General features: G+C 44.6%; 1 protein-coding gene and 1 long non-coding RNA gene across 4 annotated transcripts; one reads left to right on the top strand and one right to left on the bottom strand.

The window, feature by feature from the left end:
* Positions 1 to 2,469: 2,469 nt before the first annotated feature.
* On the bottom strand, positions 2,470 to 17,228 carry ZDHHC24 (zDHHC palmitoyltransferase 24). Of its 2 annotated transcripts, none has more exons than XM_073658458.1 (5): positions 17,137 to 17,228; positions 15,241 to 15,498; positions 14,237 to 14,514; positions 5,240 to 5,589; positions 2,470 to 4,676 (listed from the first exon to the last, which is right to left on the bottom strand). In XM_073658458.1, the coding sequence occupies exons 2-4, from the start codon at positions 15,486 to 15,488 to the stop codon at positions 5,276 to 5,278; spliced, it is 840 nt and encodes a 279-aa protein (XP_073514559.1). In that variant the 5' UTR covers positions 15,489 to 15,498; positions 17,137 to 17,228; the 3' UTR covers positions 2,470 to 4,676; positions 5,240 to 5,275. The 2 variants fall into 2 exon arrangements, with proteins under 2 accessions (XP_073514559.1, XP_073514558.1); XM_073658457.1 differs by having other exon boundaries at positions 17,088 to 17,224.
* Positions 17,227 to 25,415, top strand: LOC141173911 (uncharacterized). Of its 2 annotated transcripts, none has more exons than XR_012252712.1 (3): positions 17,227 to 17,272; positions 24,808 to 24,903; positions 25,362 to 25,415. It is a non-coding gene; the product is annotated as an uncharacterized lncRNA (long non-coding RNA). The 2 variants fall into 2 exon arrangements; XR_012252711.1 differs by having other exon boundaries at positions 17,232 to 17,278.
* The last annotated feature ends 319 nt before the right edge of the window (positions 25,416 to 25,734 follow it).

Genomic DNA, 25,734 nt, shown 5'->3' with positions numbered 1-25,734 from the left:
TTGTGTCTCCCCATTTCTTCATAGACTGTAAGCTTGCGAGCAGGGCCCTCACTCTTTTCGATATGAGATATGCTTATTCTGTATTGTCTGTATATGTCCCCCCTAAAATTTGTAAAGTGCTGCGGAATATGTTGGCGCTATAAAAATAAAAACTATTATTATTATTATTATTTTCAAGCCACTTTTTATAGTGACCGCTGGAAAAATGGATATAACTATTGGCATCCACATCTTTAAAAAAAGTTTTAGTAATTACATGTTGTCCCTGATGAGAGGTCTGTGGTCTCTAAGGAATCTCTTAATAGTTTTGCAGTTCAGATTTGAAGAAATCCCTAATTCTTTGGCAGCACCAACAAAGTTAGTACCTCTGTCTGAACATATGTGTTTGATGGGTGGCAATAAATCATCTGAGAGCATTGATGAAACTCTAGAGGTGAGGGGCTCAATGACCTCTATGTGGACAGCCCTGATGGACATGCAGATGAATATGACTGCCCAACATTTACTTTTGGCTTGACCTCTTCTAGTATGTTGTGTAACAACTGACCAAGGTCCAAACACATCAAGACCAATGCTGGTAAAGTGAGGGTCCGTCCACTGATAAATCAGCCATCTTTTGGGTTTGAGTTGAACAATGGGGCTTGAGACAGGTAATACATTTAAAAATGACACTGCTGATGCATTTCTTTGTACTGACAATCCATAAGCCAGAAGTTCTTATGGCCCCTTCTCTAAATAGTCTTCCCTGGTGTTTGACTAGATTGTGATAGTGTTGAAGAATTAAAATAAGCGACATGACACTTTCCGGGCACTATAAGAGGGAATTTCTCGATTAACTCCATTTTGGCTTCTTTAGGTCGGCCTCCTACTCTCAGCAGGCCACGATTGTCCATAAATGGATCAAGTTCTCAACACGCGGTTTGAGGTTTTGTTCATAAGGCATTGGATTTCTCTGAAGTAGGCTTCTATTTGAACAGTGAGGATTATGTGGTTTCTAGAAAAATCCAAGTCTGAGGTAGCATAGGTATTTTTACAATGATGCCCGCTTTTATATCGGTCTATGTCACAAATTCTGGTATATCTAAACGAGCGACCTATGTGGGACAAGCAGGTGATAGCTCGGATGTCACGCTAGGTAAGGGAAGGACCAAGTGTATGACGATGGGAAAAGGGGGAGCCCAACAACTAGGGAAAGGGAGAGTGGAGACCCCTAGGCAGATCTTACAACACCCTGGCTCCCCTACCATCCCTAAATAGGTTCTGCACCTATCACCGAGCAGGATACCAAATCCCTAACTGTCCCTAGAGCTAAACAGGATGGGAAAGGGGTGAGCACTAGTCAGCCCCACTGCAGTAAAGACAAACAAGGAAAACAGTCAAAGAAAAACACTTCGCTTGAGAAGACACCAGAGAGAACACAACAATACTCTACCAAGAAACTCCAAGAGGAAACTAGCCAACTGCTAGTACTCCAGGTCTGAGCAGAGGAAAATAGTTCTATCACCGGCGACTCACTGGAGACACTGAGGGTTTTTAAATATCAAGGAAGGGTGTGTCAATTAGCAGCAGAAGGTGGATATCACTGCTGAGTCCCAGCGAGAGAAGGATACCACTACACTAGAGATGAAAGGATCAAGAAGGTGCCTGCAAAGCCAAGCGTGGCAACCTTCTACAGCCGGATCCAGAACGACTGTCTGTCAAACCTGATACACCCGTGACATCGGATAAGTGACTTCCAACTTGAGAACTTGTCAAATCTGTGGTATCCCAGTTGGATATCAGAGGTTGTCGTATGAAGTGTAGACACCTGAGGACGGGTTTCAGCATCTGAGTCCCTTTCTACTAGTTCAAAGGTTTCCAAAAATTGTTCTTCACCATATAACAGTTTTGGTCCTGAGAGCCATGTTGTGCTTCCTAGCCGACTTGCATCAACTGCTCTAGTAGTGAAGATCTTCAGGACCTCACAGCAATCTTGGTTCCCAGATACCAGCTTGTCGGGGGGGACAGTGCACTCCTCGTGATTGATAGTTTGGACTAGTATGATGGTTGAGCCGCTGTGCATTCCACTAAGCTGCAAGCACATGCAACTTTGCCTCTGCAGCATTGGAGGAGCACAGAGACACTGACGCTGGCCAGATCCAGAGCAGCACGTACAGTCTCTATAACAAAGATCTCGCAAGCACTATGCTCATTGCCTAAGAGACCGGCCACCACTGATAGACTACAGAGGTGGCCGCTAAATGCAGTAAATTCTAGGATAAAAATCCCTCTGTTCTTGAGAACGGAGAGGATTCTTAACAAGACGTAAATTGCAAAGTTGTTTTTCTTTACTGGTACTTTGCAATTTTACCCATTAAGGAGAAAACAACATTAAAATGGATTCAACCTTTAAGGATTAATACCTTTGTAAAGCAGTTGTTGTTTGATAGCAGGAAAGTTACAAAATAAATAATAATGCAATTATTACACTTTTATTATAAAAGGAAATAGATTTTATTAAAAAATTATCAGTGCAAATTGGAAACAGAAAACAAGGCAGAAGAACATACAATAAAAAAAAATATTTATCATTTTACATGGCAGTGTGACATTAAGGCTATCCGTATGCTTGGGGTTTTCTTTTCTTTCCCATAAAGCTGAGAAATAAGCCTGGATAAAGCACAAGGGGGAGGAGGGGTGGAAAGTAAAGGACCATTGCAAAAATAGCAATTCCCAGAAAATCACCTGCTTTTTTGCCGAATGGTTTCTAGGCAGATGGCACAAACTGATGCACGTACAGATACTCTAAAATTGGATGTTTTTTTTTCTCCCCGGGGTATTGTACGCCAGTGTTGATGAAGAGTTTGCAGGAGTAAGGCTACGTTCCCACAATGAGTTTTTGGTGAGTTTCTTACTCTGCGTACTTTTGAACAGAATACAAGTAACCTAAAACAAAAAACAGTACTGACCGCCAAAAATCGACCGGAAAAGAAAGACTCAAAAGACACTTCAGGGAAAAAAACGGAAGCGTCTTTTGCTTGAAAAACTCATCGCGTTCACCTGAGTTTAAGAGATATAGCTACTCTGTAGCTAGAGATTTTTGCCAAATTATATTAATATTTTTCACATGAAACATCACTTTGAGACCGTCGCTCTCATAAATCAAACAGTGCATTATAGATAACTAGGAAAAAATGAGATATATGGGGAGGAGTGGGGGGCACAAACTTCTTCTTACAGACAAGGAGTTGTCCTTACACATCAAGGAAGCAGAAAGAAACGGTCGTAGCCTGGATAATAGACTATAAGATATCCAGGACACAGTGCTAAAATGTTTCAAGACCTCGAATTGGATCAGATCAGAGACAACGAAACAAGGATTTACGTGTGGATTGCATTACGGAATTTCTTAAAATCAATGCGGTTTCAGGCATTTTTTTTTTTTATTATTGAGAAAGGCTCCAATATTTATGACATATGTCTCCAAATCTTATAATCTAATGCAAACAGTGACTTCACACACAGGCACGTGTCACAGTAAATACAATCTGGTCACATAAATAAAAGCACTCCAATAACGCTGACCACCCTGGGAATTACATGGCTTTAGGTTTTTTAACGATGAAAATGCATGGACTGTGCCGCTAAACAGTTCTCTGCAGGAAAAGGAAGAAACTTCTATCACAATCACTGATGATGATTAGACAGCTCCTGTCATACAGTTATATTGTAGAAGATCACACTGCAGCTTCAATAACAGTGTACGTTAAATCTTGTGGTATAGGTGGAATAATAATAACACTGTTACAATAGCCACCAAGAGATGGTGCTTTCTCTAGCTGCCAATGTGATGCATCGAGCAGCTGTGATCTGAAGATTAATAGTAAATGCCTCTCGGCATTCAGAAAGATAGTGGGCAGTAGTGTGAGCAGCCTCTTCTTACTTTAGCACCCTCAATATCTCTAGTATTAAAAAGATTGTCTGCTGACAACAAGTTATCATCTATTGATATAATAGATTATAACAGTGGGGGTCCGAACACTCCATTATTTATTTATTTTCTATTTCTGGAGAATTCCTTTAAGCCATATAACTTGCCATACAAAAAAAAAATGTTTTACCAGATGTATTTTCTTTTTTCTACAACATTTTATTTTTGCAAATTTTAGGAGACTGGTATGACATGTATAATGTAAAGTAGGGTTTATTTATTTCCTACCCCACCATCAGCCCTATTATTCCTTACCCCTGACTCTCACCCCCTCCCCCGTAGACGCAACCATTCCTACCTGAACATAACTGCATTGCCGCTTACAACATGTTTGACGTACAGCTGAAAAACTAAAATTTGTTCTGTAAAATATTTATATATATATATATATATATATATTTGCAAAAAATGATCCCGGTTTTAGTGCCCAAAAATATAAAAAAAAACAAAAAAAAACAACACATAAAAATCTTGTACAGCGCCCACATTTCCAGAGTTGAAAGGGTTAAAACAGACTATGACAAATGCTCTCAATGCGCTGCTATTGCTTTCCTTTGGAAATGATTGCACCAGTGCTAATGAGCAGATATACCTTCTACATCTCCCTTCATTATAAATGTGCAGATATAAGGCAACATTGCGATATGCATATGGAATTGGATTTATTCTTGTCCATCACTTTATTCCATGTCTTCAGGGGTTGTACCTAAAAAAAAAAACAGAGGAAAACGTATATGTTTGTAATGCAATCTCCTTCTCACCTGGAAGCTGAAGATAAAGCTGCTTGTTGCCAAATTTTTACGATAAAAGTCTAATTATTACGAATACTTCTACTATTAAAGGGGTTTTTCAACACTTTGATACTTGTGACCTGTACTTCCCAGCTATAGATATTTATATCTGGCTGGAGTTGATAACAGCTGATTGTGGGGGTGACGGACCCCGAAAAACGCGATATAGATTACCTACCCTATAACCAGGTCATCAATATCAAGGTTGTGAAAAACCCTTTTAACACAGCATAAAAACAGAGGATGAAGATATTGCCAAAACAGCCCAATCTTAAAGGGGTTGTTCAGGTTTGGGGGCCAAGTCTTCAGTCACTCTACCGAAATTAGTGATTTTCATACATTCGGTCACATGCCGACTAGACGGGCACGACCTCAGTACAAATGAATTGAGTGATGCTGGACACGTCTAGTTGGAATGTGGCCGGAAGTGTGAATGTATGTAACAGTATTCCTAAGAAGGTGGGAATGAACTACTTACAAGTCAGTGAATGAGCCCGAGTGCACATCCGTTTGGCTACTGATCCACATTTTTGGATGATCCAGTTGATGAGGGATCTCTACGCTCAAAGTAAATTCCATCTCCAGTCAATCTTGATTGCAGCCATGGAGAAAGCCAGACAAGGTACCACCTTTCTCCAAGAAAGTTCCTGGTGTTTTTCTTCCAACCCTGGTCATAATCTCTCTCATTCCCACTAAACCACTCTTTGGTTGTTGATCCACGGTAAAGAATAAAACAATGCAGAATGAAGAAAGCGAGGCAAAAGAGGAAACCGACCACACAGGTATCGGCAACGAAGGCACACATGAAAGCCGAGCCGGAGACGTGACCTGCGGAGGACAGAATATCACAGGTTAGAAAACATACGCGGAATTAACGCTACAGACGATTCATTTTGGAAATTGGTAGGGTGTAAGAATTATGGACCCAGAATAAGTTTGACAATTTCATACATGGAGTGCACTGCTCTCGCTGTGAGGATTCTCCTGTGTCGGTGCCGGTAATGTGACTGCAAGTATGAGATATGCATTTTCCCGGTCACATGCCGACTAGACTGTATCCAGCTTCGCTCAATACATTTGCATTGAGTGCGGCTGGATACAGTCTAGTCAGCATGTGGCCAGAAGAATGCATATCTCATACTTACAGTCACATGACCACCCACTACCGGCACAGAAGAATCCTCACACGATGTGAGGGTTCCCAAGTCTGCTGTAGCATAGAGATGACTGCAGACTTGTAGTCTAAGGCCGAACAGCCCCTTTAACTGAGAATCCATTAAGCTCCTGCCGACCGTCTTACAGGAGAGTTTGTAACTCCTTTGTTTGTCCTTTTCCGAGCTCCTCTCAGCTCATTTATGACCACAGACCACATCAAAGTTGAACGTGAACAAAAACAAAAAGTCTTTAAAAGTCAAACGGTGCAAAAGTTTTAAACATGCATTTACATAAAAAAAAAATAACTTAAAGCATATATTTGGGGCTAAAAACATATATATATCTATCTATCTATATCTAATATATATATATATATTGCAGTTGGGAACCCCTTCGCAACCCTGGGATTTTCAGTTTTTGCATTTTCCTTTTTTGCTCCCCTTGTTCGCAGAGCCATAGCGTTTTTATTTTTTGGGCAATATGGCCATGTGAGGGCTTATTTTTTGCTGGACGAGTTGTACTTTTCAACGCCATTACTAGTTTTACCATATCGCGTACGGGAAAATGGGAAAAAAAATCCAAGTGCGGTGAAATTGCAAAAAAAGTGCAATACCACAGATGTTTTTTTTTTTTTTTTTTTACCACGTTCACTGAATGCTAAAACTGACCTGCCATTATTATTCTCCAGGTCATTACAAGTTCGTAGACACCAAACATGTATAGGTTCTTTTTTATTTAAGTGGTGAAAAAAAATTCCAAAGTTTGATAAAAAAAAAAAAAAATAGCGCCATTTTGTAATACCTGTAGCGTCTCCATTTTTCGGGATCTGGGGGGCCGGGTGAGGGCTTATTTTTGCGCACCGAGCTGAAGTTTTTATCGATACCATTTTGGGGAAGATCCGATGTTTTGATCGCCCGTTATTGCATTTTATTGCAAAGTTGCGGCGACCAAAAAACGTAATTCTGGCGTTTAGAATTTTTTTCTCGTTACGTCGTTTACCGATCGGATTAATTCTTTTTTTATATTGATAGATCGGGCGATTCTGAACGCGGCGATACCAAATATGTGTATGTGGGTTTTTTTTTTAATTATTTTATTTTGAATGGGGCGAAAGGGGGGTGATTTAAACTTTTATATTTTTTTAATTTTTAAAAACTTTTTTTTACACTTTTTGCATGCTTCTATAGTCTCCATAGGAGACTAGAAGCAGCAACTGTCCGATCGCCTCTGCTACATAGAGGTGATCAGCAGATCACCTGTATGTAGCAGAAATGGTCCTGTGCTATGAGTGCCGACCACTAGGTGGCGCTCATAGCGATCAGCACATGACAACTAGTGTTGAGCCACCCCCGTAGTGTTCGGGTTCGGTTCGGTTCGTCGAACACCGGGATGTTCGAGGAACTGTTGGTCGAACTGTTCGTCGAACACCTTAGAACACCGTCGAACACCGTTAAAACCAATGGCAGGCAAACAAAAACACATAGAAACACATAGAAAACACCTGCAAAGGTGTCCAAAAGCTGACAAACTGCTCAGAAGACACTCTCTTTAAAAAAGCCGGCCGGCAAATTCAGCAGCGGCATACACCGGTACCCGACAATTTAGACAAGAAGGAATAGAGCATCACACATAGATTAGATAGATAGAAACATGTCAGTCACACATATAAGAAGCACAGTGACAGTGTTGCTTACTGTACTTGTCATTTAGTGTAAAGGATTTATCAAAAAAAATAATAGTGTTTTCATGCACCGTCTCTTTAAAAAAGCCGGCCGGCAATTCAGCATCTGTACCCGACAATTTAGAACAGAAAGAATAGAGCTTCACACATAGATTAGATAGATAGAAACATGTCAGTCACATATATAATAAGTACAGTGATAGTGTTGCTTACTGTACTTGTCATTTAGTGTAAAGGATTTATTTAAAAAAATATTAGTGTTTTCATGCACTGTCTCTTTAAAAAAGCCGGCCGGCAATTCAGCAGCGGTACCCGACAATTTAGAACAGAAAGATAGAGCATCACACATAGATTAGATAGATAGAAACATGTCAGTCACATATATATGAAGTACAGTGATAGTGTTGGTTACTGTACTTGTCATTTAGTATTAAAATAAAGGATTTATTATTAAAAAAATTGGCGTGGGGTTCCCCTTAATTTTAGGCTCTAGCGGAGGTTAAGCAGACGGCTGGGGCAGATGTTTGAAGCCTGGGAAGGGGGTAATACCCACGGAGCTTCCCAGGCTACTAATATCAGCCCCCAGCTGAATACATAGCCTTTACTAGCTATTAAAATGGGGGACCCCCCAAAAAAAATGACGTGGGGTCCCCCCTAATTTAATAGCTAGCAAAGGCTAGGCAGACAGCTGGGGGCTGATATTAATAGCCCAGGAAGGGAGCCATGAATATTGGCCCCCTCCCAGGCTAGAAACACCAGCCGTCAGCCGCCCCAGAAATGGCGCATTCATAGGATGCGCCAATTCTGGCACTTAGCCTCGCTCTTCCACGCTGCCCTGGTGCGGTGGCAGTGGGGTAATAGGGCTGGGGTTGATGTCAGCTTATAATGCCAGCTGACATCAAGCCCAGGTTAGTAATGGAGAGGCGTCTATAAGACACCCCCATTACTAACCCCATAGTCAAAGTTAAAAAAAACACAAACACCCAGAATAAAGTCCTTTAATTGAAATAAAGACACAATCCTTTATTGTTCTAAATTAAACCATACTTACCATCACGCCCATTCCAGCTGAAGCCAACGATCTCCTGCAATAAAAGAAAAATAATAAAGCAACCTCATCCTTACCTTTCCATGGTTCCCACGACAGCTTCAGCTCTGCTACATCGAGATGACAGGCTGGACCGCAGCAGAACGCTGCCATCCAGCCTGTCATCCCGCAGACACGGAGAAGCGCAGGCTTGCTTGCGCTGCTCAGCGTCTCTCTGTGACGACATCCAGATGAGCCGAGTTCATGTCCAATGAACTCGGCTCACCTCATGCACGTCACTGACAGCGTGGGAAAATTCTCACGCTGAAGCGCTGATTGCAGGAGAATTCTCCCACACTGTCAGTGACGTGCAGGAGGTGAGCAGAGTTCATTTGACATGAGCTCACCTTATGCACGTCACTGACAGCGTGGGACAATTCTCCTGCACTCAGCGCTTCAGCGGGAGAATTCTCACGCTGAAGCGCTGAGTGCAGGAGAATTCTCCCACGCTGTCAGTGACGTGCAGGAGGTGAGCTGAGTTCATTGGACATGAGCTCACCTTATGCACGTCACTGACAGCGTGGGAGAATTCTCCTGCACTCACCGCTTCAGCTTGAGAATTTTCCCACGCTGTCAGTGACGTGCATGAGGTGAGATGAGTTCATTGGACATGAACTCGGCTCATCTGGATGTCGTCACAGAGAGACGCTGAGCAGCGCAAGCAAGCCTGCGCTTCTCAGTGTCTGCGGGATGAGAGGCTGGATGGCAGCGTTCTGCTGCGGTCCAGCCTGTCATCTCGATGTAGCAGAGCTGAAGCTGTCGTGGGAACCATGGAAAGGTAAGGATGAGGTTGCTTTATTATTTTTGTTTTATTGCAGGAGATCGTTGGCTTCAGCTGGAATGGGCGTGACGGTAAGTATGGTTTAATTTAGAACAATAAAGGATTGTGTCTTTATTTCAATTAAAGGACTTTATTCTGGGTGTTTGTGTTTTTTTTAACTTTGACTATGGGGTTAGTAATGGGGGTGTCTTATAGACGCCTCTCCATTACTAACCTGGGCTTGATGTCAGCTGGCATTATAAGCTGACATCAACCCCAACCCTATTACCCCCTGCCACCGCACCAGGGCAGCGTGGAAGAGCGAGGCTAAGTGCCAGAATTGGCGCATCCTATGAATGCGCCATTTCTGGGGCGGCTGACGGCTGGTGTTTCTAGCCTGGGAGGGGGCCAATATTCATGGCTCCCTTCCTGGGCTATTAATATCAGCCCCCAGCTGTCTGCCTAGCCTTTGCTAGCTATTAAATTAGGGGGGACCCCACGTCATTTTTTTTGGGTGGTCCCCCATTTTAATAGCTAGTAAAGGCTATGTATTCAGCTGGGGGCTGATATTAGTAGCCTGGGAAGCTCCGTGGGTATTACCCCCTTCCCAGGCTTCAAACATCTGCCCCAGCCGTCTGCTTAACCTCCGCTAGAGCCTAAAATTAAGGGGAACCCCACGCCAATTTTTTTAATAATAAATCCTTTATTTTAATACTAAATGACAAGTACAGTAACCAACACTATCACTGTACTTCATATATATGTGACTGACATGTTTCTATCTATCTAATCTATGTGTGAAGCTCTATTCTGTCTGTTATAAATTGTCGGGTACCGCTGCTGAATTGCCGGCCGGCTTTCTTAAAGAGACGGTGCATGAAAACACTATTATTTTTTTTGATAAATCCTTTACGCTAAATGACAAGTACAGTAAGCAGCACTTTCACTGTACTTCGTATATATGTGTGACTGACATGTTTATATCTATCTAATCTATGTGTGAAGCTCTATTCTTTCGGTTCTAAATTGTCGGGTACAGGTGTATGCCGCTGCTGAATTGCCGGCTTTTCATGTTTCACTGTTGGCACTGTTCCCATCGATTTGGGCAATCACTGTAATGCCACAACCACCATGGCTGTGGCATTACAGTGAGTGGCAGGCAATCCCTGCATGATTGGTGCTCTAAATAGCGCCAGACATGCAGGACACGCTTTTGGTGCACGAACAGTTATCGAACATAACCTCGAACAGCCGAATTTTTTGCAAATCGTTCGGGTTCGTCGAACAACTCGAACACCGCACAAAACAGCTCGAATTTGAGATTGGCGAACAGTTCTAGTCGAACACCGCTCATCTCTAATGACAACCACTAGGGTCTGCTGCAGACCCAAGGTTGTCATGACCACCGATGGGCAGGGTAAGTGACGCGCTTCCGGCGCGGCGCTGTTAAATGCCGCTGTCAGAGATTGACAGCGGCATTTAACATGTTAACAGCCGCGGGTGGATCGCGATTCCACCCGCGGCTGTTGCGGGCACATGTCAGCTGTAATAATCAGCTGACATGTGCCCGGTTCAGTGCGGGCTCAGCGCCGGAGCCCTCACTGAACCGGGGGATTACAGCCTATGTGTACTAATACGTCACAGGCTGTAATTGGGTTAAAACTTTGCACTGTTTGGCTTTTACAGGCGCTTTGTTTTACTGCACGTTCAACTTTGATGTGGTCATAAGTCAGCTGAGAGGAGCTCAGAAAAGCACAGATGAATTAGTTACAAACTCTTTTGTACGATTGTCAGAACGAGCTCACTGATGGATTCTCAGTTAACTCATTCTACCACCAGTAACAGACAGAGTGCAACATAGAGGCTATAAAAGGCATCCAGTGCAACAAATTTAAATGAAACCCAATTGTAAAAATTATTTTTAGGCCAAAATAAATATGTTTAATTATGTTCCTTAAGGTGGAGACAACCTTTTTAATTAAGAAGAATATAAATTAAGTCACTGTAGCAATGCATCCAGGAACTTAATTAAGAAGCATAATACATAACAGACATGTTAGTGTGTTGCAGTTAAAGGGAATGTGTCATCAGAAAATTACATTGACTTTCATGGTAATTTCTTTTTGTCAACTTTTTAAAAATATTCCAGATCTAACTCTATAAGAGTTAATAAAAAAGATCAGCAGGTGCCTTATCCAGCAGATGAATAAGTAGTCCGTGGCCGCCGGACCAGAGCCTGCTAATCTCATCCCATCTGCGGCTGTGTCCCCAGCATTACAGTGACTCAGACTTTTAATTGTTTTGTACAGAAACGTTATCTTTGCATCCTTTTACCTAGGCAAAGATCAATATGAAGGGAGGAGGAGCAGGTGAGCTGTGATATCGCCTACTCTGAATAGTGGATCCTGTGGTATAAGCTGCTTTGTTTTTGATACTTCCTGGTATTTGGCTTTCACAAAACTTTATTGATATACAGTACAGACAAAAAGTTTGGACACACCTTCTCATTTAAAGATTTTTCTGTATTTTCATGATTATGAAAATTGTACATTCACACTGAAGGCATCAAAACTATGAATTAACACATGTGGAATTATATACTTAACAAAAAAGTGTGAAACAACTGAAAATATGTCTTATATTCTAGGTTCTTCAAAGTAGCCACCTTTTGCTTTGATGACTGCTTTGCACACTCTTGGCATTCTCTTGATGAGCTTCAAGAGGTAGTCACCGGAAATGGTTTTCACTTCACAGGTGTGCCCTGTCAGGTTTAATAAGTGGGATTTCTTGCCTTATAAATGGGGTTGGGACCATCAGTTGTGATGTGCAGAAGTCTGGTGGATACACAGCTGATAGTCCTACTGAATAGACTGTTAGAATTTGTATTATGGCAAGAAAAAAGCAGCTAAGTAAAGAAAAATGAGTGGCCATCATTACTTTAAGAAATGAAGGTCAGTCAGTCCGAAAAATTGGGCAAACCTTTGAATGTGTCCCCAAGTGCAGTTGCAAAAACCATCAAGCGCTACAAAGAAACTGGTTCACATGAGGACCGCCCCAGGAAAGGAAGACCAAGAGTCACCTCTGCTTCTGAGGATAAGTTTATCCGAGTCACCAGCCTCAGAAATCGCAGGTTAACAGCAGCTCAGATTAGAGACCAGGTCAATGCCACACAGAGTTCTAGCAGCAGACACATCTCTTCAACAACTGTTAAGAGGAGACTTTGTGCAGCAGGCCTTCATGGTAAAATAGCTGCTAGGAAACCACTGCTAAGGACAGGCAACAAGCAGAAGAGACTTGTTTGGGCTAAAGAACACAAGGAATGGACATTAGACCAGTGGAAATCTGTGCTTTGGTCTGATGAGTCCAAATTTGAGATCTTTGGTTCCAACCACAGAGTCTTTGTGCGACGCAGAAAAGGTGAACGGATGGACTCTACATGCCTGGTTCCCACCATGAAGCATGGAGGAGGAGGTGTGATGGTGTGGGGGTGCTTTGCTGGTGACACTGTTGGGGATTTATTCAAAATTGAAGGCATACTGGACCAGCATGGCTACCACAGCATCTTGCAGCGGCATGCTATTCCATCCGGTTTGCGTTTAGTTGGACCATCATTTATTTTTCAAAAGGACAATGACCTCAAACACACCTCCAGGCTGTGTAAGGGCTATTTGACCAAGAAGGAGAGTGATGGGGTGCTATGCCAGATGACCTGGCCTCCACAGTCACCAGACCTGAACCCAATCGAGATGGTTTGGGGTGAGCTGGACCCCAGAGTGAAGGCAAAAGGGCCAACAAGTGCTAAGCATCTCTGGGAACACCTTCAAGATTGTTGGAAGACCATTTCCGGTGACTACCTCTTGAAGCTCATCAAGAGAATGCCAAGAGTGTGCAAAGCAGTCATCAAAGCAAAAGGTGGCTACTTTGAAGAACCTAGAATATAAGACATATTTTCAGTTGTTTCACCCTTTTTTGTTAAGTATATAATTCCACATGTGTTAATTCATAGTTTTGATGCCTTCAGTGTGAATGTACAATTTTCATAGTCAAGAAAATACAGAAAAATCTTTAAATGAGAAAGTGTGTCCAAACTTTTGGTCTGTACTGTACGTAGGTGCAGATTACATGCACTTTTGATGCGTTTCCACTGCGGATGTGTGTTTTTTACTTGCGGAATTTACGCACCTAATGATAGTCTATATACAGAAAACTAAAGCGTTAAAGGGAGGGCTTGTCAACAATAACGGCACATACGGAAAATTATGTATGTGGTGACTATAATCATTTCTTTCTTATTTTTTTTTAATTTACTCCAGAAGCCAGTGCGTCGAAACGCGCGTCAGGGCAAGCACCACCACCCACAGGAGGTAAGACCTTGTGCTACATGTGCTTTTCTATCCATTTTTGTTCTTTACCCTGCTCTCTGAGACTTAGCGCAGTAGTTTCAGGGTATATTCAAGTGCTATATTGTCTAGGTTAAGAGCACAATGCAACTATCTCCCTAAATAGCTATTCTGTGGGTGGGTGGCGCCATCTTGTGGTTTCCCATTTTTTATCAGTCTTTTATGCAATTCTTGTATTGTTTTTTTTAATAAAGATTTATGTATATTTTTCAGCATATGCGGTTCTTGTGTACATTTTTTTTATATCTGATCTGAGAGATGGAAAACAAGTAGGTGAGAAGGTACACTGAACTGCTCAGCCACACTAAGGGTGCACCAAACGCCTAAGGGTGCACCAAACAGTCATTTTGGGCTGAGAGCTTTTTTTAAAAGGTATGATCGAAAACCTTTACCCGTAATGAACATCATCCATGGCAAAAGGAGCAGGAAGAGGCTGTGGAGGCTGAAGCCCTGATGAAGCAAATCCATGAAAATTTCAGCATTGAGAACGGTGGCAAGAAGCAGCGCCAGCAGCCCATACAGCAATGCACAAAAGAAGTAGCGATAGTTCGAGAAGCCAACGCACGTTCCAAGGAGGGTGCAATGGTGGTCGCGTCGCAGCACGCACACGTTACAGTCATAGCAGTGGTGGCATCTCGGCGGCATGTGGGTTTGGCATCCATAGCAATACCTACAGAAGATAAAAGGAATCATCACAAGCGAGCCTGCGAGGAAAATGGGGAATGGCAGACGTCAATAAAAACATAAATGCCGGATTTTTATGGAGAAGACCTGACCCTGAGATTAGTATTGTATTTCTCAGGCTCGTTTCCTTACATTAGGATAGCCATTGTTTCATGTAAGCCTTAACGGGAAGCGATCATCAGAAAATTACCTATTGCTTACATCATGTTTTTGTGTTGAAAGTATTTTTTTTTGGGCAATGTCTTTCTCGATGGCATTTTTTTTAAATAATGTATTACACGGCACAGATGGTTTTACATGGTTCTGTATAAAATCCTCAGAAGATCACGTGTGGATGGATTATTATTGTTTTTTGCATGTTTTTTATATCTATCTAATAAAGTTCATTAGTTTTTAACCAAATAATCTTATAACTTTAGCCCTGGCACGTTTTTTTTTGTATTTCTATGGCTCTTAGTGCCTTCTGGGATACCTTACCCGCACCTCGGTTAACAACTCTTTGATGATACTATATTATTATTAATAATAAAAAAAAAAAATTGGAAATTTTCAGAAGGAAGGGTAGTGAGGGTTAACAGGTTAAAAGGTATATAAAGAAAAAAATCCTAGAAAATCTGATTAGCCACTAATTCACACTAGTGGCCATTTTAGTGTATTCGATCCAAAGAACCATCTAGTAAGATAGAATATAATATATACTCTGTATACTCACACCCAGCCCTGCCCCAGACTCCCACGCTCCAGGAAGACTCCTTTAATAGTGGAATTACTCTGGACAAACTTCACCATATTCCCCACCACGTTAAATAAGAGGTACAATGTCACCACTAGAAGGGGCAACTGTGCACCCCCCGGGGTAGTGAATATTAGATAAAACACTTCCAATGTCACAGAGGATACAAGAACGCATGTGATGACCACAGGTAAGACCTGCGCGGGGTCCAAGCGGCGCCACTGCATAGTGAAATACCTGAAAAAAAAAATAGAAAAGGGGATAGATACATCATGAATAAAAAAGTATAGAGCAAAATCCAATATATTTAGAAACATTAGTTACAACGCTAAGGCCACGGTCACACGTTCAGTATTTGGTCAGTATTTTACATCAGTATTTGTAAGTCAAATCCAGGAGTGGGTGAGAAATACAGAAGGGGTGACGTGTTTCTATTATACTTTTCCTCTATTTGTTCTACTTTTTGGCTTACAAATTAGGGCCTAAGGGGTAATGTTTCTCCTTATGGAGAGTGACAAGCCAAGCCTGGCATGTCAAAGTGAGGAGACATATAGGCCATGCATACTCCTCTGGGAAATTAAATATGCAAATTGTCTCTTCAGAGAGGAAGAAGACTAGAACCTTAGCCCCACCTATTGGAAGCAGCGATCCTAAAAGTCAATATCGATTCTTTAACGAGCCGTACAATATGACTTAGGATAAAAGCCAAAACCAAAATCTCAATTTGAAGACACAGTGTTTCTAGGTGATTGACCCTCATCAGTGCAAAGTATGAGCTCTGATTTGGCTAGGTGAGAGGCTTTAGAATTACAGATTTTGGCTTTCAAATACTGAACGTGTGAACGTGGCCTTAATGTGCGGTTGGTGAGATATGAGGAGACCCAGGAGAGGGCAAGGTCTGCACAGCCAAGGTATGAGAGAGTTGGTAAGACAGAGTGATTCATTGTGTCAAAAGCAGAAGAAGGGTCCAGGAGGAGCATGGGGTATGGTCTGCACTACGCCTGCTTTTTTGACACAGCGATTTACAGACATTATCACTGTACCCATTGGGGCTCACAATCTACATTCCCTATCAGTATGTCTTTGGAGTGTGGGAGGAAACCGGAGAACCCGGAGGAAACCCACACAAACACAGGGAGAACATACAAACTCCTAGCAGATGTCGTCCTTGGGGGGATTAGAACTCAGGACCCCAGCGCTGCAAGGCTGCAGTGCTAACCACTGAGCCACTATTCAGTGCTACTCACTGAGCCACCGTGCAGCTTCCTAAAACAGGGACTAGCCGAGTAGCTTAACTTGGAGCACAAAATGCATTAAAAGTGGAGTCCAACTTTTATGAATAAGTCTAAAAAGTTAATTTTTACAATTAATGCACCAATAAAACATGTAATTTTTTCCCCCTTTTTAAATTTTTTTATGCACCTGTAATCTATCGAACTGCATAAAAATTGTATATAAGGATGCGATCTGTAACAGCCCATTCCCAAAAGAAAAGGGGATTACATGAGATTTAGGGCATTTTTGCCACAGAAACTCGTATTCTTTTTCCTGCTGATTTTCCGCATCTAATACAAGTCTTTGGGAACAATCTGCACATAAAACGCAGCGGACCCGCAAGAGAAGCTGATATGTTGCGGATTTGAAACAAGCACCGCAGCAAAAATAAGCAGCGTCAAAAACTCATCGTGTGCATGCAGTCTAAGACGCTGAGTTTCTAGAGTAGGACCCCAGCGCCGTCATGTGCCCTCCACACTATACAGGACCTGCCATCGTCACACCCGGCCCTATGTGACCAGATGCAGGGAAGGCAACGGAGGAGCGGATACCTGCACACCACACACGTCCTGATGTCGGGCGACCAGGGACGTTACTCACAGAAGACAGAGCTGCGTCCTCCCCACCTACTCCTGATCTCAACTGACTGAAGGACCTTTCCTGATGTCATGATCATGTGACCAGTCCCCTATGTGGGAGGAGTCAGAGTGTGTCTGCACATAGCAGAGCTCAGTGTGTAAGGGTCTGTCACTCTCTACCTGCCCTCCATGTGTAGTGTGGGGTCTGTCACTCTGTACCTGTCCTCCATGTGTAGTGTGGGGTCTGTCACTCTCTACCTGTCCTCCATGTGTAGTGTGGGGTCTGTCACTCTCTACCTGTCCTCCATGTGTAATGTGGGGTCTGTCACTCTCTGCCTGTCCTCCATGTGTAATGTGGGGTCTGTCACTCTCTACCTGTCCTCCATGTGTAGTGTAGTGTGGGGTCTGTCACTCTCTACCTGTCCTCCATGTGTAGTGCGGGGTCTGTCACTCTCTACCTGCCCTCCATGTGTAGTGTGGGGTCTGTCACTCTCTACCTGCCCTCCATGTGTAGTGTGGGGTCTGTCACTCTCTACCTGTCCTCCATGTGTAGTGCGGGGTCTGTCACTCTCTACCTGTCCTCTATGTGTAGTGTGGGGTCTGTCACTCTCTACCTGCCCTCCATGTGTAGTGTGGGGTCTGTCACTCTCTACCTGTCCTCCATGTCTAGTGTAGTGTGGGGTCTGTCACTCTCTACCTGTCCTCCATGTGTAATGTGGGGTCTGTCACTCTATACCTGTCCTCCATGTGTAAAGTGGGGTCTGTCACTCTCTACCTGTCCTCCATGTGTAGTGTGGGGTCTGTCACTCTCTACCTGTCCTCCATGTGTAATGTGGGGTCTGTCACTCTATACCTGTCCTCCATGTGTAATGTGGGGTCTGTCACTCTACCTGTCCTCCATGTGTAGTGCGGGGTCTGTCACTCTCTACCTGTCCTCCATGTGTAGTGTGGGGTCTGTCACTCTCTACCTGTCCTCCATGTGTAGTGCGGGGTCTGTCAATCTATACCTGTCCTCCATGTGTAGTGCGGGGTCTGTCAATCTATACCTGTCCTCTATGTGTAGTGTGGGATCTGTCACTCTCTACCTGTCCTCCATGTGTAGTGTGGGATCTGTCACTCTCTACCTGTCCTCTATGTGTAGTGCGGGGTCTGTCACTCTATACCTGTCCTCCATGTGTAGTGTGGGGTCTGTCACTCTATACCTGTCCTCCATGTGTAGTGTGGGGTCTGTCACTCTCTACCTGTCCTCCATTTGTAGTGCGGGGTCTGTCACTCTCTACCTGTCCTCCATGTACAGTGTGGGGTCTGTCACTCTCTACCTGTCCTCCATGTGTAGTGCGGGGTCTGTCACTCTCTACCTGTCCTCCATGTGTAGTGTGGGGTCTGTCACTCTCTACCTGTCCTCCATGTATAGTGTGGGGTCTGTCACTCTCTACCTGTCCTCCATGTGTAGTGTGGGGTCTGTCACTCTCTACCTGTCCTCCATGTGTAGTGTGGGATCTGTCACTCTCTACCTGTCCTCTATGTGTAGTGTGGGATCTGTCACTCTCTACCTGTCCTCCATGTGTAGTGTGGGGTCTGTCACTCTCTACCTGTCCTCCATGTGTAATGTGGGGTCTGTCACTCTATACCTGTCCTCCATGTGTAGTGTGGGATCTGTCACTCTATACCTGTCCTCCATGTGTAGTGTGGGATCTGTCACTCTCTACCTGTCCTCTATGTGTAGTGTGGGATCTGTCACTCTCTACCTGTCCTCCATGTGTAGTGTGGGGTCTGTCACTCTCTACCTGTCCTCCATGTGTAATGTGGGGTCTGTCACTCTCTACCTGTCCTCCATGTGTAATGTGGGGTCTGTCACTCTATACCTGTCCTCCATGTGTAGTGTGGGGTCTGTCACTCTATACCTGTCCTCCATGTGTAGTGTGGGGTCTGTCACTCTCTACCTGTCCTCCATTTGTAGTGCGGGGTTTGTCACTCTCTGCCTGTCCTCCATGTATAGTGCGGGGTCTGTCACTCTCTACCTGTCCTCCATGTGTAGTGCGAGGTCTGTCACTCTCTACCTGTCCTCCATGTGTAGTGCGGGTTCTGTCACTCTCTACCTGTCCTCCATGTGTAGTGCGGGGTCTGTCACTCTGTACCTGTCCTCCATGTGTAGTGTGGGGTCTGTCACTCTCTACCTGTCCTCCATGTGTAGTGTGGGGTCTGTCACTCTCTACCTGTCCTCCATGTGTAATGTGGGGTCTGTCACTCTCTACCTGTCCTCCATGTGTAGTGCGGGGTCTGTCACTCTCTACCTGTCCTCCATGTGTAATGTGGGGTCTGTCACTCTATACCTGTCCTCCATGTGTAGTGTGGGGTCTGTCACTCTATACCTGTCCTCCATGTGTAGTGTGGGGTCTGTCACTCTATACCTGTCCTCCATGTGTAGTGTGGGGTCTGTCACTCTATACCTGTCCTCCATGTGTAGTGTGGGGTCTGTCACTCTCTACCTGTCCTCCATTTGTAGTGCGGGGTTTGTCACTCTCTGCCTGTCCTCCATGTATAGTGTGGGGTCTGTCACTCTCTACCTGTCCTCCATGTGTAGTGTGGGGTCTGTCACTCTCTACCTGTCCTCCATGTGTAGTGTGGGATCTGTCACTCTCTACCTGTCCTCCATGTGTAGTGCGAGGTCTGTCACTCTCTACCTGTCCTCCATGTGTAGTGCGGGGTCTGTCACTCTCTACCTGTCCTCCATGTGTAGTGCGGGGTCTGTCACTCTGTACCTGTCCTCCATGTGTAGTGTGGGGTCTGTCACTCTCTACCTGTCCTCCATGTGTAGTGTGGGGTCTGTCACTCTCTACCTGTCCTCCATGTGTAATGTGGGGTCTGTCACTCTCTGCCTGTCCTCCATGTGTAATGTGGGGTCTGTCACTCTCTACCTGTCCTCCATGTGTAGTGTAGTGTGGGGTCTGTCACTCTCTACCTGTCCTCCATGTGTAATGTGGGGTCTGTCACTCTATACCTGTCCTCCATGTGTAAAGTGGGGTCTGTCACTCTCTACCTGTCCTCCATGTGTAGTGCGGGGTCTGTCACTCTCTACCTGCCCTCCATGTGTAGTGTGGGGTCTGTCACTCTCTACCTGTCCTCCATGTGTAATGTGGGGTCTGTCACTCTATACCTGTCCTCCATGTGTAATGTGGGGTCTGTCACTCTACCTGTCCTCCATGTGTAGTGCGGGGTCTGTCACTCTCTACCTGTCCTCCATGTGTAGTGCGGGGTCTGTCACTCTCTACCTGTCCTCCATGTGTAGTGCGGGGTCTGTCACTCTCTACCTGTCCTCCATGTGTAGTGTGGGGTCTGTCACTCTCTACCTGTCCTCCATGTGTAATGTGGGGTCTGTCACTCTATACCTGTCCTCCATGTGTAATGTGGGGTCTGTCACTCTACCTGTCCTCCATGTGTAGTGCGGGGTCTGTCACTCTCTACCTGTCCTCCATGTGTAGTGCGGGGTCTGTCACTCTCTACCTGTCCTCCATGTGTAGTGCGGGGTCTGTCACTCTCTACCTGTCCTCCATGTGTAGTGTGGGGTCTGTCACTCTCTACCTGTCCTCCATGTGTAGTGTGGGGTCTGTCACTCTCTACCTGTCCTCCATGTGTAATGTGGGGTCTGTCACTCTCTGCCTGTCCTCCATGTGTAATGTGGGGTCTGTCACTCTCTACCTGTCCTCCATGTGTAGTGTAGTGTGGGGTCTGTCACTCTCTACCTGTCCTCCATGTGTAATGTGGGGTCTGTCACTCTATACCTGTCCTCCATGTGTAAAGTGGGGTCTGTCACTCTCTACCTGTCCTCCATGTGTAGTGTGGGGTCTGTCACTCTCTACCTGCCCTCCATGTGTAGTGTGGGGTCTGTCACTCTCTACCTGTCCTCCATGTGTAATGTGGGGTCTGTCACTCTATACCTGTCCTCCATGTGTAATGTGGGGTCTGTCACTCTACCTGTCCTCCATGTGTAGTGCGGGGTCTGTCACTCTCTACCTGTCCTCCATGTGTAGTGTGGGGTCTGTCACTCTCTACCTGTCCTCCATGTGTAGTGCGGGGTCTGTCAATCTATACCTGTCCTCCATGTGTAGTGCGGGGTCTGTCAATCTATACCTGTCCTCCATGTGTAATGTGGGGTCTGTCACTCTATACCTGTCCTCCATGTGTAGTGTGGGGTCTGTCACTCTATACCTGTCCTCCATGTGTAGTGTGGGGTCTGTCACTCTCTACCTGTCCTCCATTTGTAGTGCGGGGTTTGTCACTCTCTGCCTGTCCTCCATGTATAGTGTGGGGTCTGTCACTCTCTACCTGTCCTCCATTTGTAGTGCGGGGTCTGTCACTCTCTACCTGTCCTCCATGTATAGTGTGGGGTCTGTCACTCTCTACCTGTCCTCCATGTGTAGTGCGGGGTCTGTCACTCTCTACCTGTCCTCCATGTGTAGTGTGGGATCTGTCACTCTCTACCTGTCCTCCATGTGTAGTGTGGGGTCTGTCACTCTCTACCTGTCCTCCATGTGTAATGTGGGGTCTGTCACTCTCTACCTGTCCTCCATGTGTAATGTGGGGTCTGTCACTCTCTACCTGTCCTCCATGTGTAGTGCGGGGTCTGTCACTCTCTACCTGTCCTCCATGTGTAATGTGGGGTCTGTCACTCTATACCTGTCCTCCATGTGTAGTGTGGGGTCTGTCACTCTATACCTGTCCTCCATGTGTAGTGTGGGGTCTGTCACTCTATACCTGTCCTCCATGTGTAGTGTGGGGTCTGTCACTCTCTACCTGTCCTCCATGTGTAGTGCGGGGTTTGTCACTCTCTGCCTGTCCTCCATGTATAGTGTGGGGTCTGTCACTCTCTACCTGTCCTCCATGTGTAGTGTGGGGTCTGTCACTCTCTACCTGTCCTCCATGTGTAGTGTGGGATCTGTCACTCTCTACCTGTCCTCCATGTGTAGTGCGAGGTCTGTCACTCTCTACCTGTCCTCCATGTGTAGTGCGGGGTCTGTCACTCTCTACCTGTCCTCCATGTGTAGTGCGGGGTCTGTCACTCTCTACCTGTCCTCCATGTGTAGTGTGGGGTCTGTCACTCTCTACCTGTCCTCCATGTGTAGTGTGGGGTCTGTCACTCTCTACCTGTCCTCCATGTGTAATGTGGGGTCTGTCACTCTCTTCCTGTCCTCCATGTGTAATGTGGGGTCTGTCACTCTCTACCTGTCCTCCATGTGTAGTGCGGGTTCTGTCACTCTCTACCTGTCCTCCATGTGTAGTGCGGGGTCTGTCTCTCTCGACATGTGCCTCCCCATTATGGACCCCTAACAGTGCTATTGCCCCCTGGTGATTACATTTGGACACTGGAGAGCTGCGGTAAGCATACAATGGGGACATCTATGTTCCCTCTATTCATCTAGTGCACCGCACATGACAATAATAGTAGATAATAGGAGGGTGATATGGTAAATGACTTCTACTGGTTTCCACTATACAGCAGTGAGGGTAATCAGCATATATAGTATCCATTTTAATGCTTATGTGTGTTATATATATATAGCAGATATGATATAATAAAACTAAATACATAGGATCTGGGTCTGCCATGGATTACCTATATTATGGGTCCCTGTGTGGAGTCACATGTAGAGAGGGCTGTTATTGATTTTATTGTCCTTTTTTATAATATTGTACTGACCTTTGTATATGTCTGATCTTTGTATCATAATAAATATTGACCATTTTTTGCTATAGAAGTGTTGATTCGGTCTTCGCTTTTTTCTCTGGTAGTTCTATATTTGGAGATGGAGTCGCATTTAGTCCATATAGGGTAGTAATTAATAAAAGGTACATATCATACCTATATCTACACACATGGTGTGATTTATACTACCCATTTATGATTGGTGTTCTTTACTGTCCTCCATGTGTAGTGTGGGATCTGTCACTCTCTACCTGTCCTCCATGTGTAGTGCGGGGTCTGTCACTCTCTACCTGTCCTCCATGTGTAGTGCGGGATCTGTCACTCTCTACCTGCCCTCCATGTGTAGTGCGGGGACTGTCACTCTCTACCTGTCCTCCATGTGTAGTGCGGGGTCTGTCACTCTCTACCTCCCCTCCCTGTGTAATGTGGGGTCTTTCACTCTCTGCCTGTCCTCCACGTGTAATGTGGGGTCTGTCACTCTCTGCCTGTCCTCCATGTGTAGTGCGGGGTCTGTCACTCTCTACCTGTCCTCCACGTGTAGTGCGGGGTCTGTCACTCTCTACCTGTCCTCCATGTGTAGTGCGGGGTCTGTCACTCTCTACCTGTCCTCCATGTGTAGTGCGGGGTCTGTCACTCTCTACCTGTCCTCCATGTGTAGTGCGGGGTCTGTCACTCTCTACCTGTCCTCCATGTGTAGTGCGGGGTCTGTCACTCTCTACCTGTCCTCCATGTGTAGTGCGGGGTCTGTCACTCTCTACCTGTCCTCCATGTGTAGTGCGGGATCTGTCACTCTCTACCTGTCCTCCATGTGTAGTGCGGGATCTGTCACTCCCTAACTACCCTCTATTTCAAAACCTAAGATACGAACAAAACGAGCAAATACCCTGCAGTAAATAAATAAATAGCAATAGTGCATGAGAATAACATGGGGTACTTAGTTAACAAAATCTTGATTAAAAAACCGTAAAAGCCATCCCACAGCATCAAGGTGACCCTATTTGGGGCGGCCCTATCCTCTAGGATTAAAACCTTACCATATGTCAAATGACGTAAATGTGAACAAGGGCCCAAGCAGGACCGAGATCCCGACTCATAGACACACAGCCATGGAGAGCTATATAAACATAATGTCCATCTCAAAGAAAAGCGAGGCCATGCCCTTTTTTTGTTTTATAAGACAAAACCCTTATCTTGGGTTTCGTCTGTTTAATGACCAGTGTGTATCAACTTATATTCCAGTTCATTTCATTTAGGTTTTTGCACTCATTGCAGGTTAGGGTGCGGCCTCCCTTTTCTTTGAGCTGGACATTACGTTTATATAGCTCCCCACTTACTTTTTTTTTGGGGAGGAGGATATGGGGGGTGGCATCCCAATTAGAACTTTTGCTATTTGGTCCCTTGATTTCTACTTACGCTCCCGCCCATCGATCAATAAGTTATCACCTATCATGTGGATCGGAGTACGTAACTTACAGTAACTCAAATTTATAGTACATATGTGTACATAATGCTAAAGACCTCACTAAGCCCAATCTTATAACAATGTTCCAAGCATGAATAGAGTTAAAGGGGTTGTCTAGTGAAAACAACTTATCACCTATCTGCAGGACAGGTAATAGCTTGCTGATCGGTGGGCGTCCGACCGCTGGGAACTGCAGTGATCGGCAGAACTGGGCGCTTTTATTCCCATTAATATTCACTTGCTCAATCAGACCTCTATTCTTTCCCTATACGGCTGCCGTACACTGTGCTCAGCTTTTGCCGGCTGCCCTATAAAGAATGAGTGGACCGGTAGTCAAATAGAGGGGACCAGTAGTCAAATAGAGTGGATCGGTAGTCAAGCATCTGACCTGCAGCTCTACTTTGTAATGGGGATAACATTTCTAAGGCTCTGCCATCCATTGCGGGTCCTAGTAATGAGTAATGGTAGTGGAATGTGAGGAGGGTGATGGAAAGCAGTAAGCTGAAGATGCCTGTTACACTTTGCAGGAACGAGTTATGGATGGAAGAAGAGATTATGGCGGTCTGGGCCGAATGGAAAAGAAAAGGGAATATGAATGATTACAATCATCGAGAACGTAACTGGTGAGAACCTGCACATTATACACATATATGGTCTGCAGAGCACTGGTGTAGACCTGATATTATCATTATATGGTCACTTTATGGTGGTAATATCAGTCCTAGTACAGAGGTTTTGGTTAATGATCAGTATGGTGGTATTATCACTACTATACATGCTGGTGGTATTTGTCTGTTAAAGCTGATCTTTATTTTGTTCACTGAGCCACTTAGTTATCACATTTGGCTTGTGACATGGTCTCCATCATGCTGGAAAAAAGCTTTATCACCAAATTTCTCCCAGATGGTTGGGACAAGTTGCTCTTGGGTGATGCTTAGATCCCATTCTTTATCCATAGCAGTGATGATAGGTAAAATTGTGAGTGAGCCGCCTCCATGGATGAAAAGTCATGAATGGTCTCAGGATACTCTACTGGTGGAAGACACAGGACTCCTGGTAACGCTCACCTTTTTTTCTCCAGGCAATCATTCTTCCTGATGTCCCAAATTGTCTAAAGTGGGCTTCATCAAAGAAGGTAACTTTGAGTTATCTGTAGTTCAATCCCTGAACGTCCTACATAATTCCTGTACACTTTGCTTAACAGGTCCCCAAAGTACCTTGGGCTTTACCCTTTCACCCCTAGATAGGAATTTAGACTGAACTTACAACAGGGCCCCCTGAGTTTGGATGGATTCCAGCAGCGTGTTTATCAGGTGTTGCCATCTTAGCATTGCAGGAATGCTTCTATTTTATTTCTTGTAACCGGTCCGACAATCAACCGAGCTTTCACCCGTATACAGGAATCTGGACATAAAATAGGGCCCCCTGGGTTGTGTTCACGGAGTGAGCCTGAG

The sequence above is a fragment of the Phyllobates terribilis genome, unplaced genomic scaffold (assembly GCF_046119375.1).
Source record: "Phyllobates terribilis strain yellow unplaced genomic scaffold, ASM4611937v1 Scaffold_13__5_contigs__length_258822181, whole genome shotgun sequence".
Taxonomy (NCBI): Eukaryota; Metazoa; Chordata; class Amphibia; order Anura; family Dendrobatidae; genus Phyllobates; species Phyllobates terribilis.
The sequence above is the reverse complement of the archived record's forward strand: the minus strand, read 5'-3'. Positions and strand labels throughout refer to the sequence as shown.

Bases quoted from the DNA above. Each gene is read 5' to 3' on its own strand.
- ZDHHC24 (XM_073658458.1), bottom strand. From the start codon at position 15,488: ATGCAGTGGCGCCGCTTGGACCCCGCGCAGGTCTTACCTGTGGTCATC. The intron at 14,515-15,240 runs GTGAGTATACAG...TATCTTCTGTAG, and splicing joins AGTCTGGGGCAGGGCTGGGT to GTATTGCTATGGATGCCAAA. The intron at 5,590-14,236 runs GTAAAGGTTTTC...TGTCCTCCGCAG, and splicing joins ATGGATGATGTTCATTACGG to GTCACGTCTCCGGCTCGGCT.